Raw genomic sequence first — 16387 nt, forward strand, 5'->3', positions numbered from 1 at the left:
CCGGGTATTTCGGGTTACAATATCCAATTTTTAATGAAATGGTTTTTTACACCAGTTTTTGGTGGCAGCAAAGTAGCAACCAACTATTTGTCGGTTTAAGTTGGTTTTCCTAAAAAAACAGAAACAAAATAGAAAAATATATTTAAGAAATCACATGATTTTTTTATTGATCAAAATTAAACATAAATTTACAGAGGTACAAAATTGATTAAAACTAACAAAAATATTTATTATTTTCGTTTTGTTTACAATTTAATAGGCCTACCATGTACTATTCTATTCTAAGATATTATTTCTTTTATTTTTAATGAAAATGTATTAGACCTACTTGTGAGTTGGCCATGTGTTTAAAAATTCTTCAATTAAATTACTTGATCCGTCACCTGCAAAATACAATTAAATCAAAGATAATCAATAACAACTTAACTGGGCTAGATCATGTCGGTTACATTTAGGCATACAATAATAATAACAATAAATAACAATAAAAACAATGTATTCATACGGAAATCTAGGCTAAGCAATGTAAAAGTCATGAGGCCTAGACCAAGCCTACTAGGCTGATTACATTTCACAGTACCCTCGTGCACTGGGCGCTAACAGAGCAGTGACCCCCACCAGATGTATATTAATATATTACCCACATTGTTTATGTATATGTATAATATGATTTCTGAATCAGTGATACAATATCGACGCTGCAGAAATGCTATAATTATTCAATTCTACCCTCACTATTTAGAAATTATGAAATTATGATTTTTAAATCAGTGTTCAATCATTTTCTGGATTACTGTACGCTGATGAGAGGTGCATATCAAAATGAATATCGCACAACTTTCTTCGTGTATTATTATATTATGTTTTCATGGTGAGTTATTTTAATTAAATTTTTCAAATAAAACAATATTTGAAAACTGGATCTAATTTGAAGTGATAGGCAATTTCCATCGTTTAATATCGTTTAAAGAGATTATATCCCAGAATTAAATGTCTGTACTAATTCAATGTATTTTTAAAACATATTGTTTTTTAGCTATGCCTTGCACTTCTTTACAATGTACTCCTAAACAAGATATCCTGATGGTCAATAATTCAAGTGACTGTTTTCGTGAGTGTGAGTTTCCCGCTAAACCGAAATTGTGCGAATTTGAATTTACGGTAACTTGGTGGTATACGTTAGCATCGCCTTGTATCGACTGTCCTGATTTCAGACAAGACTGTGATTTGCCTCAATGTTTTACTGTAGACGGTTCACGTAGATCTATCTTGACAGTGAATGAAATGTCACCTGGACCAAGCATACAGGTTCGTATAAGCATGGCATGGACTAAATAACGATTTGGTATATAGCTCTACACTATCAACTAGTTTGACAAAAAAGTGTGATGTGCCCAAATATGGTAGTGGTATGCTCAAATATAGTAGTGATATGACATCATCATGTCCAAATATAGGTACATCATATTTGTTTGTCACATAAGGTTTGATAGTGTATACAGAGCTTTAGTAAAGAGACAACTCCAGCACAAATTTAATCAATCCAGAGGATTGGAACTGTAAAATGCTTTCTAATTTAGTAATGATTACATTAGAAGTTTCCCTCTGAATTAGTTAATAATAATAATAATACACTTTAATATATTCACTTATTAATATTAATTTTGTTTCATTCACGGAGTTATTGTTATTGAAATATAATCTAAATATGTTTCGACTATTTGTTTAAACTTTGTGTTTAACAGGTCTGTCATGGTGATACTGTTCGTGTAAAAGTCAAAAACAAACTTCAAGATGGCGGTTCGTTGACAATACATTGGCATGGTATACATCAATTTAACACCGTGTGGGCAGATGGCGTTCCGATGATTACTCAATGCCCCATACCAAGTTCAACCTCTTTCGTATACCAGTTTGTTGCAGACCCACCAGGTACCCATTGGTGGCACTCTCACGTTGGTGTTCAGAGAGGTGACGGGTTGTACGGAGCATTGATTGTCAGGGAACCAAGACAAAAAGAGTTCAACAGTAAAGAATATGACTTTGACCTTCCACAACATTACATGTTATTTAACGACTGGTTAAGTATTTCAAGTCTGGATCTGTATTTATTAGCGATTGCCAATACTGTTCCGTCGTCTGGACATACAGATACCATGTTGATCAATGGCAGAAGTCATAATATGGAAATTGATATGGATGTTCCTATCACAGTTTTTGAAGTAGAACAAGGTTTCCGATATCGGATGCGAATAGTAGATGCTTCATTTAGTGAGTGTATTTTAAGAATTATTGTCGAATCCCATCCGATAACGATCATTGCCACTGATGGCTTTGAAATGGAACCGGTTCGTGAAGTGGATGCTTTATACTTTACTGCTGGTGAAAGGTAATTCCAATCTAAATTGTTCATTTTAATTCAAAGGATGGAGCTGACATCATTTGTTTTAATTGGTGGACACGGTTTCATGAACTTACATACTTATCTTCTTTTAGGATATTTTACTGCAGAAAATATATTTTGTACGGCAATAACTTGTTGTTTCAATTTTGGAGAAGTTTACGCATGCGCAGTGACGTATTGTTGGTTTTGATTTAAAATATAAACTTAGAAATGCTGTAATAGTGCTTTAATCCAATCAATGCAATACACGCAATTGTTTGTTAGGACATGGCTGGTAGGTAGATCTTTTTAGAAATGTATAGAACATTCTTTCTTATTTTTAATTATTTCAGAATGGATTTTGTACTCGAAGCGTCTGCAAAACCCTCAACGTATTGTATATACGTAGTTGGTATACCCTACCCAGTATGCCCTGCGATTGGTGCAGCAAAGTTAAAATACAAGAATTCACCAACCATGGATGTTAATTGTACACAGTACAACACAGAACACCGTGGTTTATTTTCAACAGCCGTATTTAATGTTACTGATAAAGATGTATACACATTTAAAGATACGCACGCATTACGTAAGATTTTTTTTTTTTTAAAGAAATTTTCCAAAGCAATTTGACTTCCCGTCACGAGAGCTCTTTGTTTGAAAAACATTGGCCTAGAACACGGTCTAGGCAATTTTGCTCTGCGTGTGAAATCATTTATTGCAGGCGACGATTATACACTGCCATAGAGGTACCCAATGGTGGGTTCTAATAGACATTCAGAATGTCTATTAGAACCCATCATTATGTACCTCTATTTCAGTTGGTGTCTTTAGGGGGTATTGCGTCATCAAAACTATGTTATGCTCAACTCCCAGCTCTGAATTTCTAGTAGCCTTTATTGAATATTCTTGTAATATCTTACAATGTCGTTTAATTATCTTTTCGGAAATAATTATCATTCTGAAATGAGGGCGCATCAACCATCTCTGTTGCGCGTGCGTTCAAAAGTGTTGTTAAAAACGTACGCCAATCGAATTCGAACTATACCATGAAAGCCACTCAGTGGTCTAATAAAAGGATGTCTGCATATCAAGCAGAAGGTTCCTGGTTCAAATATCGGCTGGTTTTTTTAAGAAACCGATTTTCTTAATCTGTTTATTCACAAATGTAATATTTAATGTACTAATTTATTGTAGAACCTGTAGATCCGGCTTTATACCACGTGGATACTGTATATTATGTCGTAATGGGCGTCTCATACTACATTTATAGTTCGAATAGACCAGAAGCTGAATCAACTCAATCTCCATATTTCACCATGAATCAAGTACAATTTGATTTTCCGGATAAACCGTTTGTTTCATTCGAGCCAAATGGAAACGTAGATTCGTGCAGGACGTACCCAGGGTATAACAATACAGAATTGGCCGAATGCAATAATACACACTGCAGTTGCCCTTTGGTTGCAACAGTGAAACTTGGTCAGGTAACTTTATACATTTTACTATGTTTAGTAGTGTGAACATAAATCTTTTACTATTCAAATTTGCTTCTATTCAATTCAATTTAATTATTTCGACCAAAATCAAACGTATTATGTACATAGACTAAACAAGTAAAACAGCAACAAAAAGTATCATTAATTTGGTCGAGGGAAGACATAGAGACTGAAGTCACTAACTGTCTGTAGCTTAACTCTTAATTATCTTAAGTTACCAGTGATTTTTTCGCTTTGGACGTTGAATTATTGTGGAAAACATTATTTGTTGAACAATAATACCTCCCTAATAATAAGCCCTGCATTTCTTGCAGTCTCTTTTAGTAAACCGTATATTTACGTTCAATTTTTTTTGTTTCATACTTTTAAGGTAGTGGAGTTTGTCGTGATTGATGATGTTCATATTATCAATCATCCGATGCATCTTCATGGACAATCATTCCGACTATTAGCACAAGGATTTCAAAATATAAGTGCTGACGAATTAATCGAATTTGATAAGACACGTAGGTATACATTTTCTTACCATCGGGTTTTTTTTGTTTGGTGCTTTTTTAGCAAAAAAAAATCATGTTGCCGTTTCGTTTCTGTAGATGGTATACCAAGAATCCCGCTTGAATCAGCGGTTGTCAAGGATACGGTGAATATAATTTCGGGTGGTTACGTCATCATTAGATGGAAGGCTGAAAACCCCGGTTATTGGTTCTTTCATTGTCACGTGGAATACCACTCATTGGTGAGTTATTTAAATCTAATAAAAAAAAACAAAAAAAAAACAATTCTACGAAGTTTAAAACAAAGATCATTATTAATGCATCGTTTTTTCCACTTCTTCCAAGGCGGGAATGGCAATGATTATTCAAGTCGGTGAAGAAGAAGAAATTCCAAATCCACCAAAAGGATTTCCAACGTGTGGATCATTCACGCCTGGTCAAGAAGAAAAAGAATCATAAGGTTAAATTTGCGACGACATAAAGACTGTTATTATAGTCGTCGTCCAGCTCTGCTCAAATCGAATTCTATTCGCGACTACACCATATGACGTCATGTCGACACAAACAAGCTAATATACCTAATATCAACTGTATTACTGTTAATCATGAAAGATAAAAAAAAAAAGCACAATGGAAAAAAAGAAGGGGTTCACGAGAAATATTCCACATTACGTCAATATAGATATAAGTATTTTCTCTCCATAAAACTAAAATGAGAATACATTAGAACCCATCCTTTTGGACATCCTATTAAGAGGACAATTTTTGGTGTGTGTGTGTGGGGGGGGGGGGGGGGGGGTCCCGAATGTGTCCCCTTAATAGGAAGTTTGTTTTTTATAGTGTTATATAGACAGGGTTTGTGTATTTTAACTTTAAATTTAGAAGAGTTTTTGGCCAGAACCAATGTGTGGGCGTGCCACTGATAACAACTACTGACCAATTAAAAACATCCACCACACATCCACATACTTATTCCATGGAGGCGGTATATACCTCCATGCTAAGCAAAGTGCGGCCGGTGACACCAAAGATTGTATAGCTTTTTAATTTAGCATTTAGACATTATTTCCAAAATGGAAAAGAAGTTCTTTTAAAAACTTTAATCATGTTTAATTTTGTGCTAAAAGTCCATCTTTTTGGTTTAATAAAGCTGTCTAGCAGACATTACTACACAAAATTTATATTTTATTGGATAGATTTTATGATTATCTTTCCAATAAAATATGCTGTTTGTGTAAGAATGTCTCTACAAGATTGTTTGTACTGGACCAAAAAGATGGAATTTTAGCACAAAATCAAAATCTTTTTTAGCGTGTACCATGTAATAACCTCATAAAAAATATGAAGCTATCAAAATATTGTTTTCATTTTATCTCAGAAACTTACTTAGTATATGGTAGAAGGGGTATGTAAGTTACACGTCACTGACAACAAATCATTTAAAAAGTTATAACCAGCTAAGTTTATGAAACCACATAAAAATATAGTATTTTGAGGGAAAAAATTAAGATTGAGGGCGCTGTTCACACAAGTAAAAATACACTTTTTTACCTGTATCTAATTAAGTTTTAGCCATAATAATTTGAAAATGGTCTTATTTGATAGATAATTAAATTGTCTTTATATCAGAAAAATAAAACTTTATATCAAATACACATAATTCTGATAAATTTATGTGAAGTGCTTAAAATCAGCAAATATAACACATTTTAATACTATAACAAACGCTAGTGATGTTAATAAATTACAAAGTTAGTGATCATAAATATAATTTTTTTACATTTTATAAAATGTTGTTATTATACAACATATAAATGTAAATTTTTCGAAAAATTTCACAAAAAAAATCTTTTACGGCCATTAGTTTTTGAGATTATAGGAATGTGCACTACCAGTACAGGTCAAAGGTCAATAACAAGATTTTAAGTAATTTTCTTGAAAAAGTTCTTATTAGACTGAATAGAAACATATACCTTCAGATTAATTTGAGCCATATTTAAAGTTTGTCCAACTGTTAGTTACGGAGTTACATCATATGTAGGTCAAAGGTCAAATATGCCAAAAATCATACTTCCAGCCATTTTTGGACAAACTTTTCAATTAGAACGAATATTAATATGCATCTTCCAAATAGTTTGACACTAAAATTAGTTCATTTAATCTAAGCGTTGCAAAGATATGACCATTTTGTTTTCATTGGGTCAAAATATTCAAATTCAGGTCAGAGGTCAAAGATGAATTTTAGAAATTTGACAACATGGGTTTTTATAACCAGCATGCTTCAAATATTCATAAAACGCAATGTTTACACTTTCCCCATGATCTGCACACGAAAATACATAGGGAACTGGACTATTATGTTTATTCAATACAGTACCGGTGTATTATTTCTACCCGCACTATTTAGACTTTATGATTTCTGAATCAGTGGTGAAAACATTTGTTTTCTGGATTACTGTACGCTGATGAGAGGTGCATATCAAAATGACTATCGCACAACTTTCTTCATGTATTTTTATATTCTGTTATCATGGTGAGTTATTTTAATTAAAACAATATTTGAAGACGTCTAGACTGATATAGATCGGCAATTAATGTCGTTGTTTTCAAAATAGTATTTTTGTAATAATTTGATTATCAAATTCTATTTGTTTCAGCTATACTTTGCACTTCTTTACAATGTACTCCTAAACAAGATATCCTGATGGTCAATAATTCAAGTGACTGTTTTCGTGAGTGTGAGTTTCCCGCTAAACCGAGATTGTGCGAATTTGAATTTACGGTAACTTGGTGGTATACGTTAGCATCGCCTTGTATCGACTGTCCTGATTTCAGACAAGACTGTGATTTGCCTCAATGTTTTACTGTAGACGGTTCACGTAGATCTATCTTGACAGTGAATGAAATGTCACCTGGACCAAGCATACAGGTTCGTATAAGCATGGCATGGACTAAATAACGATTTGGTATATAGCTCTACACTATCAAACTAGTTTGACAAAAAAGTGTGATGTGCCCAAATATGGTAGTGGTATGCTCAAATATAGTAGTGATATGACATCATCATGTCCAAATATAGGTACATCATATTTGTTTAGTAGAAGATAAGGTACTTCAGACAGAAAATGTTCAGTCAGCCATGACTTTGGTGAATTTCCTGATTACGTAATATCGGTCTAGTCAGTCGTGGTTATAACAATGGTTAACAATGGGGATAGTATAAGACAATAGAGTATATCATTTCACTAGAAAAATGCCGACATAATCCAAAGACATAAGTTATTTGATCCGGATATTATAACAATGACTAAAACAAAAAGATAAGAATGAATGAAGTTAACCGACATAATCCAAAGACATAAGTTATTTGATCCGGATATTATAACAATGACTAAAACAAAAAGACAAGAATGAATGAAGTTAAATAATAAGTATGTCTTGATTGAACTATACCGACAGGTATCTTCCGGATTTGTTAACAAAGGGGAAGAAATCGAAATCAGTGACACACAATAGGTGTTATGTTTCGGATTATAATACAATGGTTAACATAGGGTAAGGAAGTGAGACAATATTATAGTTTTTGTAAGATTTGAATTAGTCATGGATTTAATAAAGATGCACCTGGTTAATTAAAACTAGTTAATTGAGGTATTTGCTTGATGTATGCCGACATAATCCAAAGACATAAGTTATTTGATCCGGATATTATAACAATGACTAAAACAAAAAGATAAGAATGAATGAAGTTAACCGACATAATCCAAAGACATAAGTTATTTGATCCGGATATTATAACAATGACTAAAACAAAAAGATAAGAATGAATGAAGTTAAATAATAAGTATGTCTTGATTGAACTTTACCGACAGGTAATTAATCATCTTCCGGATTTGTTAACAAAGGGGAGAAGTTGAAAGCAGTGACGCGGGGTGTTTGACATACTAAAGTTTAATGTGTGCCGTTATGATGTTAGTTTCACTTTTTTTGATGATTTTTGTTTTTCCAATGTTTAGTTTTATTTTCATTTAAATTGGTTACGTTTACGAAAAGATTTCTTTGTTTCCTTTTAAATTAAAACAAAAAGAAGGGTAAAGAGGGACGCTACTGACATCATGCATAAATTATTTTAGTGTGTATAAATATATGGGTAAGTTTATAGTGAACTCATCAGTACCAGTTTTACAACGCACTAAACTCACTTCTACATTCTTGATTAAGAGAATTTAGTACAGTTTTCATCAGTATGAACTTCTACAAACCAACAGCTGATTACATCGATTCTAAATTAGCTGATAAGGCTAAGGCTACTATGCAGCGAGTTATGAGGTCTAGCAAGAGACAGAGAGTAGAAGATGAACCAAATACAAGCGCTTCTTTTCAACAAGATTGTCGACCGGTGGTAAAGAATCACTTTTTTAAGAATGATAGTCGAATTACAGTTACAGCTACTAAACGTATTAAACTTAATGAAACGAGGCACGTCGTTGCTCAACGTTGGGGTGATGATATGTACGTATGTATCCGAGAATACTATCAATCAGAACCAGATGGTAAATTTAAACCTGGGAAGAAAGGTATTAATTTAACATTGATGCAGTGGAGAGATCTAATGGAGCAAAAGGACATGGTCGATGAAATGTTTTTAGAATTGGATGGATTTGACGATTGTGGAACCGGTGTAGACATGAATGACAATGGAATGCCAGAAACACAAATGACCAAAAAAAGCTACAAGAGTGACAATTACGATTGGTTAGAACAGTTCCCGTAATTACAATGTAATCTTTTGGAAAACGGAACGGATTGATGATCTTGAATTGAACAATTTTGGAAATGGGAGTACCCACTTTGAATGTGCATTTAAACATTTTAACCTGCGTGTTATTTTTTTGGTGTGGTTTTTTCAGTACTAAATAACATGCTAGTGTATTTGTAAAAGTAATTTAAAAAATTTAAATTTATCATTTGAATTAATTTGTTATTTCTTCATTTCTATTTAAAAGTTATTTTAAAATAAATTTAAATGTTTTTTGAGTTAATGTATTTTGTTCTTTCTGTCTAAATAATATGTTAGTGTATATATAAAACTATTTTTTTTCTCTATTTAATTGTTATTATGTATTTTGAATTTTATGTTTTTTAAAGTGTATTGCGTGTTTTGCAATAGAATGTGTATTGAAATAATTTTTTTTTTTTTTTTATTAACAACAACAATGAAAATGAAATTTGATCTTTGCGTGTTATTTAAGTATTTGAATTATTTTTATAATTTTTCATTTGGATGATTGAGGGTAATGAGTATGGATGAGAAATTGAGAAATGTGTATTACGACCCTAAACACCCCGGTAGTTTTGGTGGTGTGGATCGACTTTATCAAAATGTAAAAGACGATTTAAATATTACCAAGAAACAAGTTCAGGAATGGCTGAGCAATCAAGATACATATACTTTACACAGATCTATTCAACGTAATTTCCAACGAAACCGAGTACTTGTAACGACAATTGATGAACAATGGGAAATGGATTTGGTTGACTTGACTTCATTAAAACGTTACAATAAGCAAAATACATTTCTTATAACATGCATAGATGTCTTATCTAAATATGCGTGGGTTATACCGATAAAGAACAAGTCTTCAGATACCATATTAAAAGCTATGAAAAAACTGTTATCAGGTAAAAGAAAACCGATTAAAATTCATACAGATAAAGGTACAGAATTTATAAATAAAAAAGTACAAACGTATCTGAAATCTAAAGATATACATTTCTTTACGACAAACAACGAAACGAAGGCAAGCATAGTTGAGCGATTCAATAGAACTTTAAAAACGAGAATGTGGAAATTGTTTACAGCAAACGGTAATAAAAAATATATCGACGCACTTCCTAAATTAGTTTCCAGTTACAATAATTCAAAACATAGATCTATAGGAACTGCACCGATTCTCGTTACAAGCGACAACGAGCACGAAGTGTGGCAGAAATTGTATGGTGAAAGAAAGCATCCGGAAAAACGTTTTAAGTTTAAAGTCGGTGATCAAGTGCGTATCAGTAGATATAAGATGATTTTTGAAAAAGGTTATTTAGCAAACTGGACAGAAGAGATATTCACTGTATTTAAACGTAAAGGAACATCAATGCCAACGTATCAAGTAAAGGACTGGAACAATGATATAATCGAAGGAAATTTCTACGAAAAAGAATTACAAAAAGTTTCAAAATCTGATAAAGATGTATATCGCGTCGAAAAAGTAATTAAAAGGCGAAAGCGTGATGGAAAGACAGAATATTTCGTTAAGTGGTTAGGGTACCCTGCTAAATTCAACAGTTGGGTTCAGAATCTAGTCAGATAAACACGAGCATCATGTCATCTCAGTTTCACGTCTCACTTCCGAGCAATAGTTCATTGAATTATTTTCCTGAAAATACACTTACAAGTTACACTACAAAATTAGCCGAGTCGATACGATTAAAAGGCGAGTGGGAAGTTGGTTTAACTGAAATACAATACCCACATACGTGGTACAATGTAGACGATACAAACAATAAAATTTGGATACGATTAAACGTTTCTCAAATAGAAACAGCAACGATGGAATACAAAATCGAAATTACAAGTGGATATTATAGTTCAGGTTCGAAACTGATTGATACGATAAACTCTGCTTTAAGAAAAAAGAAGTTGGATGATAACATAAGGTTTAAATTCAATTCTGTATCGGAAAAAGTTAATATTTCAACCGATATTCTGACATCTATAACGTCGTTAGGAGGTATGCAAACGTTATTGGGATTCGACATATCTTCGATTCTATTAAATTCAAATGTTACAGGAAATCATCCGATTAATCTTCATCATCGTGTACCTGGTTTATACGTTTATACAGACGTGATCGAACATCAACGAGTTGGAGATGTAAGCGTTCCTTTATTGAGAATTGTACAAACCAAGGAGAGTCAAATGAGAAACGTTACTTCTCACGAATACATGATGCCTCACTACAAGCGTTTAATAAAAAAAGAAATTGATACCATTTCGATAGATATAAGGAGTGACACTGGTGAGAAAGTATCATTTCAACGTGGGAAGGTTTTAGTGAAGCTTCATTTTCGACAGAGTAGATCATCGCATCTCATTTAATCATGCCTAACGCGTATGAGGATTACTACGTAGGTCAAGCTGGCGGTTTAAGCCTACCTGTATTTCATGGATCATCTAATCAGAGAGGGTACGGATTAGGTGGAATGTTGTCTGGTTTGTTTAAAAAAGCTGTACCGCTTTTAAAAAAGGGTGCCAAAACTCTAGGAAAACAAGCGTTACGTACCGGAGCCGAAATAATGGAGGATGCTATAAGTGGACAAAATATCAAACAAGCTGCAAAACGTAGAATTACGCAAGCCGGTAAACGAATTGTTTCTCAGAATGGTAACGGAAAAGTGAATAAAAAGAGAAAGCGAAAAAGCAATGAAGTCAGTCGAAGAAGAACTAAGAGAGCGAGAAGATCCTCCGATATATTTGATTAATAATTACTATGGCGTACGTACACAAACAATCTTGCGAATGTTTAAAGTCAGAATTGGATTTGTTTTCTGTTCCACCGACTCAAACAAGTATAACGAAGGGACAATGGGTTCAGTATCATCCTTTCAATAGTATTACCGATACAGGACCGGTTCAATTTAACATTCAAGGTTCCACCGAAGAATACGTAGATTTATCACAGACTATGTTACGAGTTAAAGTTAAAATTACAAGAGGCGATGGAACAGATTTGCATGTTGACGATCCTGTCGGACCAACTAATTTACTACTACAGTCCTTATTCAATGAAGTTGACGTTTCTTTGAATGAGAGATTAATTACTCCATCGAATAACACTTATTCGTACAGAGCGATGATTGAAACCTTGTTAACGTACGGTGCTGACGCGAAGGAAACTCACCTTACAGGTGGATTGTTTTATAAAGATACAGCGGGTAGAATGGATGTAGCAAATCCAACTTTAGACGATGCTGCTGCGAATCAAGGACTTAACAAACGATCTCAGTACATACGAGGAAGTCGATTGGTTGATTTGATAGGACCTATTCATTGCGATATATTCTTTCAAGATCGTATGATGCTTAATGGAGTTGACATTAAATTAAAATTGCATCGAAGTAAAAACGCATTCTGTTTGATGTCATCCGATGCGCAAGCTGGTTATAAGTTACAGTTAGAAGATGCATCTATTTACGTACGAAAAGTGAAACTAAATCCATCTATAGCGCTGGCTCATGCAAAAGCGCTGGAGCGCGGGTCAGCTAAATACCCTCTTCGTCGAGTCGAGGTTAAAACGCTGTCGATACCGCGGGGGAACCTTTCCTTTACCCGAGAGTCGCTGTACAACGGGAATCTACCGAAACGCTTAGTGGTAGGATTAGTAGGAACCGACGCTTTCAACGGTGATTATAGCAAAAATCCATTTAATTTTCAACACTTTAACACCAATTTTATATCCTTATATTTGGACGGTGAGCAAATACCTTGGAAACCATTAAAGCCTAATTTTGAAGCAAACGGTGAAGGAAGTTATATTTTAGCCTATCAAAGTTTATTCTCCGGATTAAATACATTATTCGACGACACGGGAAATCAAATATCCAGAGAAGACTACGCCAGAGGATACACGTTGTTTGCATTCGACCTTACACCCGATTTATCAAGCAGTGGACATTTCAATTTAATTAAACACGGCAATATACGTCTTGAAATTCAATTTGCTACCGCTTTGGTCGAAACAATTAACGTAATAGTTTATTCAGAATTTGATTCATTAATAGAAATCGATAAGTCTCGTAACGTAATTTTAGACTTTTAAAAAAATCATGGATACTGTGCAACTTTTAAAATTAGTTAAATCTGATCCATTAACTCAAAGATACTTTCGAGGTGTATATCCTTCAGATTTGTTACCTAAAAGAATAAAAAGTTACCCTAGTGCTTACATAGCGAATGTTGATGATAGTAGTCAAAACGGTTCGCATTGGGTCGCTTTTTTTCTAAACAATATTAACGAAGGTGAATTTTTTGATTCATTCGGACATTCGCCTCAATATTACAGTAATCATTTTGTAAATTTTCTAAATCGTACGGTAAACACGTGGACTTTTAATGATACGGGTTTACAGGCTCCATTGTCGACCGTCTGTGGTCAATATTGTATTTTTTATATTGTTCATAAATGTAGAGGTATTGACACCTCAAATATAGTTAATATGTTCACTAAAGATAAGAATACTAACGATGCACATGTTAATGATTTTGTAGAACGTAGATACGATGTTAACCTACCGGTGTATGATAAGGAGTATATAAAAAGACAATACTTAATTAAAATATGTTAGTTAACATTTTGACAAATTGTATTTTTATATACTCCTTATCATACACCGGTAGGTTAACATCGTATCTACGTTCTACAAAATCATTAACATGTGCATCGTTAGTATTCTTATCTTTAGTGAACATATTAACTATATTTGAGGTGTCAATACCTCTACATTTATGAACAATATAAAAAATACAATATTGACCACAGACGGTCGACAATGGAGCCTGTAAACCCGTATCATTAAAAGTCCACGTGTTTACCGTACGATTTAGAAAATTTACAAAATGATTACTGTAATATTGAGGCGAATGTCCGAATGAATCAAAAAATTCACCTTCGTTAATATTGTTTAGAAAAAAAGCGACCCAATGCGAACCGTTTTGACTACTATCATCAACATTCGCTATGTAAGCACTAGGGTAACTTTTTATTCTTTTAGGTAACAAATCTGAAGGATATACACCTCGAAAGTATCTTTGAGTTAATGGATCAGATTTAACTAATTTTAAAAGTTGCACAGTATCCATGATTTTTTTAAAAGTCTAAAATTACGTTACGAGACTTATCGATTTCTATTAATGAATCAAATTCTGAATAAACTATTACGTTAATTGTTTCGACCAAAGCGGTAGCAAATCGAATTTCAAGACGTATATTGCCGTGTTTAATTAAATTGAAATGTCCACTGCTTGATAAATCGGGTGTAAGGTCGAATGCAAACAACGTGTATCCTCTGGCGTAGTCTTCTCTGGATATTTGATTTCCCGTGTCGTCGAATAATGTATTTAATCCGGAGAATAAACTTTGATAGGCTAAAATATAACTTCCTTCACCGTTTGCTTCAAAATTAGGCTTTAATGGTTTCCAAGGTATTTGCTCACCGTCCAAATATAAGGATATAAAATTGGTGTTAAAGTGTTGAAAATTAAATGGATTTTTGCTATAATCACCGTTGAAAGCGTCGGTTCCTACTAATCCTACCACTAAGCGTTTCGGTAGATTCCCGTTGTACAGCGACTCTCGGGTAAAGGAAAGGTTCCCCCGCGGTATCGACAGCGTTTTAACCTCGACTCGACGAAGAGGGTATTTAGCTGACCCGCGCTCCAGCGCTTTTGCATGAGCCAGCGCTATAGATGGATTTAGTTTCACTTTTCGTACGTAAATAGATGCATCTTCTAACTGTAACTTATAACCAGCTTGCGCATCGGATGACATCAAACAGAATGCGTTTTTACTTCGATGCAATTTTAATTTAATGTCAACTCCATTAAGCATCATACGATCTTGAAAGAATATATCGCAATGAATAGGTCCTATCAAATCAACCAATCGACTTCCTCGTATGTACTGAGATCGTTTGTTAAGTCCTTGATTCGCAGCAGCATCGTCTAAAGTTGGATTTGCTACATCCATTCTACCCGCTGTATCTTTATAAAACAATCCACCTGTAAGGTGAGTTTCCTTCGCGTCAGCACCGTACGTTAACAAGGTTTCAATCATCGCTCTGTACGAATAAGTGTTATTCGATGGAGTAATTAATCTCTCATTCAAAGAAACGTCAACTTCATTGAATAAGGACTGTAGTAGTAAATTAGTTGGTCCGACAGGATCGTCAACATGCAAATCTGTTCCATCGCCTCTTGTAATTTTAACTTTAACTCGTAACATAGTCTGTGATAAATCTACGTATTCTTCGGTGGAACCTTGAATGTTAAATTGAACCGGTCCTGTATCGGTAATACTATTGAAAGGATGATACTGAACCCATTGTCCCTTCGTTATACTTGTTTGAGTCGGTGGAACAGAAAACAAATCCAATTCTGACTTTAAACATTCGCAAGATTGTTTGTGTACGTACGCCATAGTAATTATTAATCAAATATATCGGAGGATCTTCTCGCTCTCTTAGTTCTTCTTCGACTGACTTCATTGCTTTTTCGCTTTCTCTTTTTATTCACTTTTCCGTTACCATTCTGAGAAACAATTCGTTTACCGGCTTGCGTAATTCTACGTTTTGCAGCTTGTTTGATATTTTGTCCACTTATAGCATCCTCCATTATTTCGGCTCCGGTACGTAACGCTTGTTTTCCTAGAGTTTTGGCACCCTTTTTTAAAAGCGGTACAGCTTTTTTAAACAAACCAGACAACATTCCACCTAATCCGTACCCTCTCTGATTAGATGATCCATGAAATACAGGTAGGCTTAAACCGCCAGCTTGACCTACGTAGTAATCCTCATACGCGTTAGGCATGATTAAATGAGATGCGATGATCTACTCTGTCGAAAATGAAGCTTCACTAAAACCTTCCCACGTTGAAATGATACTTTCTCACCAGTGTCACTCCTTATATCTATCGAAATGGTATCAATTTCTTTTTTTATTAAACGCTTGTAGTGAGGCATCATGTATTCGTGAGAAGTAACGTTTCTCATTTGACTCTCCTTGGTTTGTACAATTCTCAATAAAGGAACGCTTACATCTCCAACTCGTTGATGTTCGATCACGTCTGTATAAACGTATAAACCAGGTACACGATGATGAAGATTAATCGGATGATTTCCTGTAACATTTGAATTTAATAGAATCGAAGATATGTCGAATCCCAATAACGTTTGCATACCTCCTA

The 16387-nt window shown here is 34.0% G+C and overlaps 3 protein-coding genes across 3 annotated transcripts; 2 read left to right on the forward strand and 1 right to left on the reverse strand.

Annotated features, from left to right (window-relative positions):
• Positions 1-2250: 2250 nt before the first annotated feature.
• On the forward strand, positions 2251-5103 carry LOC144842922 (uncharacterized). The gene is made up of 6 exons (XM_078699523.1): positions 2251-2389; positions 2737-2972; positions 3581-3870; positions 4253-4388; positions 4476-4618; positions 4722-5103. Exons 1-6 carry the CDS (start codon positions 2340-2342, stop codon positions 4833-4835), a joined length of 969 nt encoding a protein of 322 aa, XP_078555649.1. The 5' UTR covers positions 2251-2339; the 3' UTR covers positions 4836-5103.
• Positions 5104-11917: 6814 nt separating this feature from the next.
• LOC144842499 (uncharacterized protein F54H12.2-like) lies at positions 11918-13246 on the forward strand. The gene has a single exon (XM_078698948.1). It carries the CDS (start codon positions 11918-11920, stop codon positions 13244-13246), a length of 1329 nt encoding a protein of 442 aa, XP_078555074.1.
• Positions 13247-14293: 1047 nt separating this feature from the next.
• LOC144842500 (uncharacterized protein F54H12.2-like) lies at positions 14294-15622 on the reverse strand. The gene has a single exon (XM_078698949.1). It carries the CDS (start codon positions 15620-15622, stop codon positions 14294-14296), a length of 1329 nt encoding a protein of 442 aa, XP_078555075.1.
• Positions 15623-16387: the final 765 nt, after the last annotated feature.

Source organism: Antedon bifida, chromosome 5 (assembly GCF_963402885.1).
Source record: "Antedon bifida chromosome 5, ecAntBifi1.1, whole genome shotgun sequence".
Taxonomy (NCBI): Eukaryota; Metazoa; Echinodermata; class Crinoidea; order Comatulida; family Antedonidae; genus Antedon; species Antedon bifida.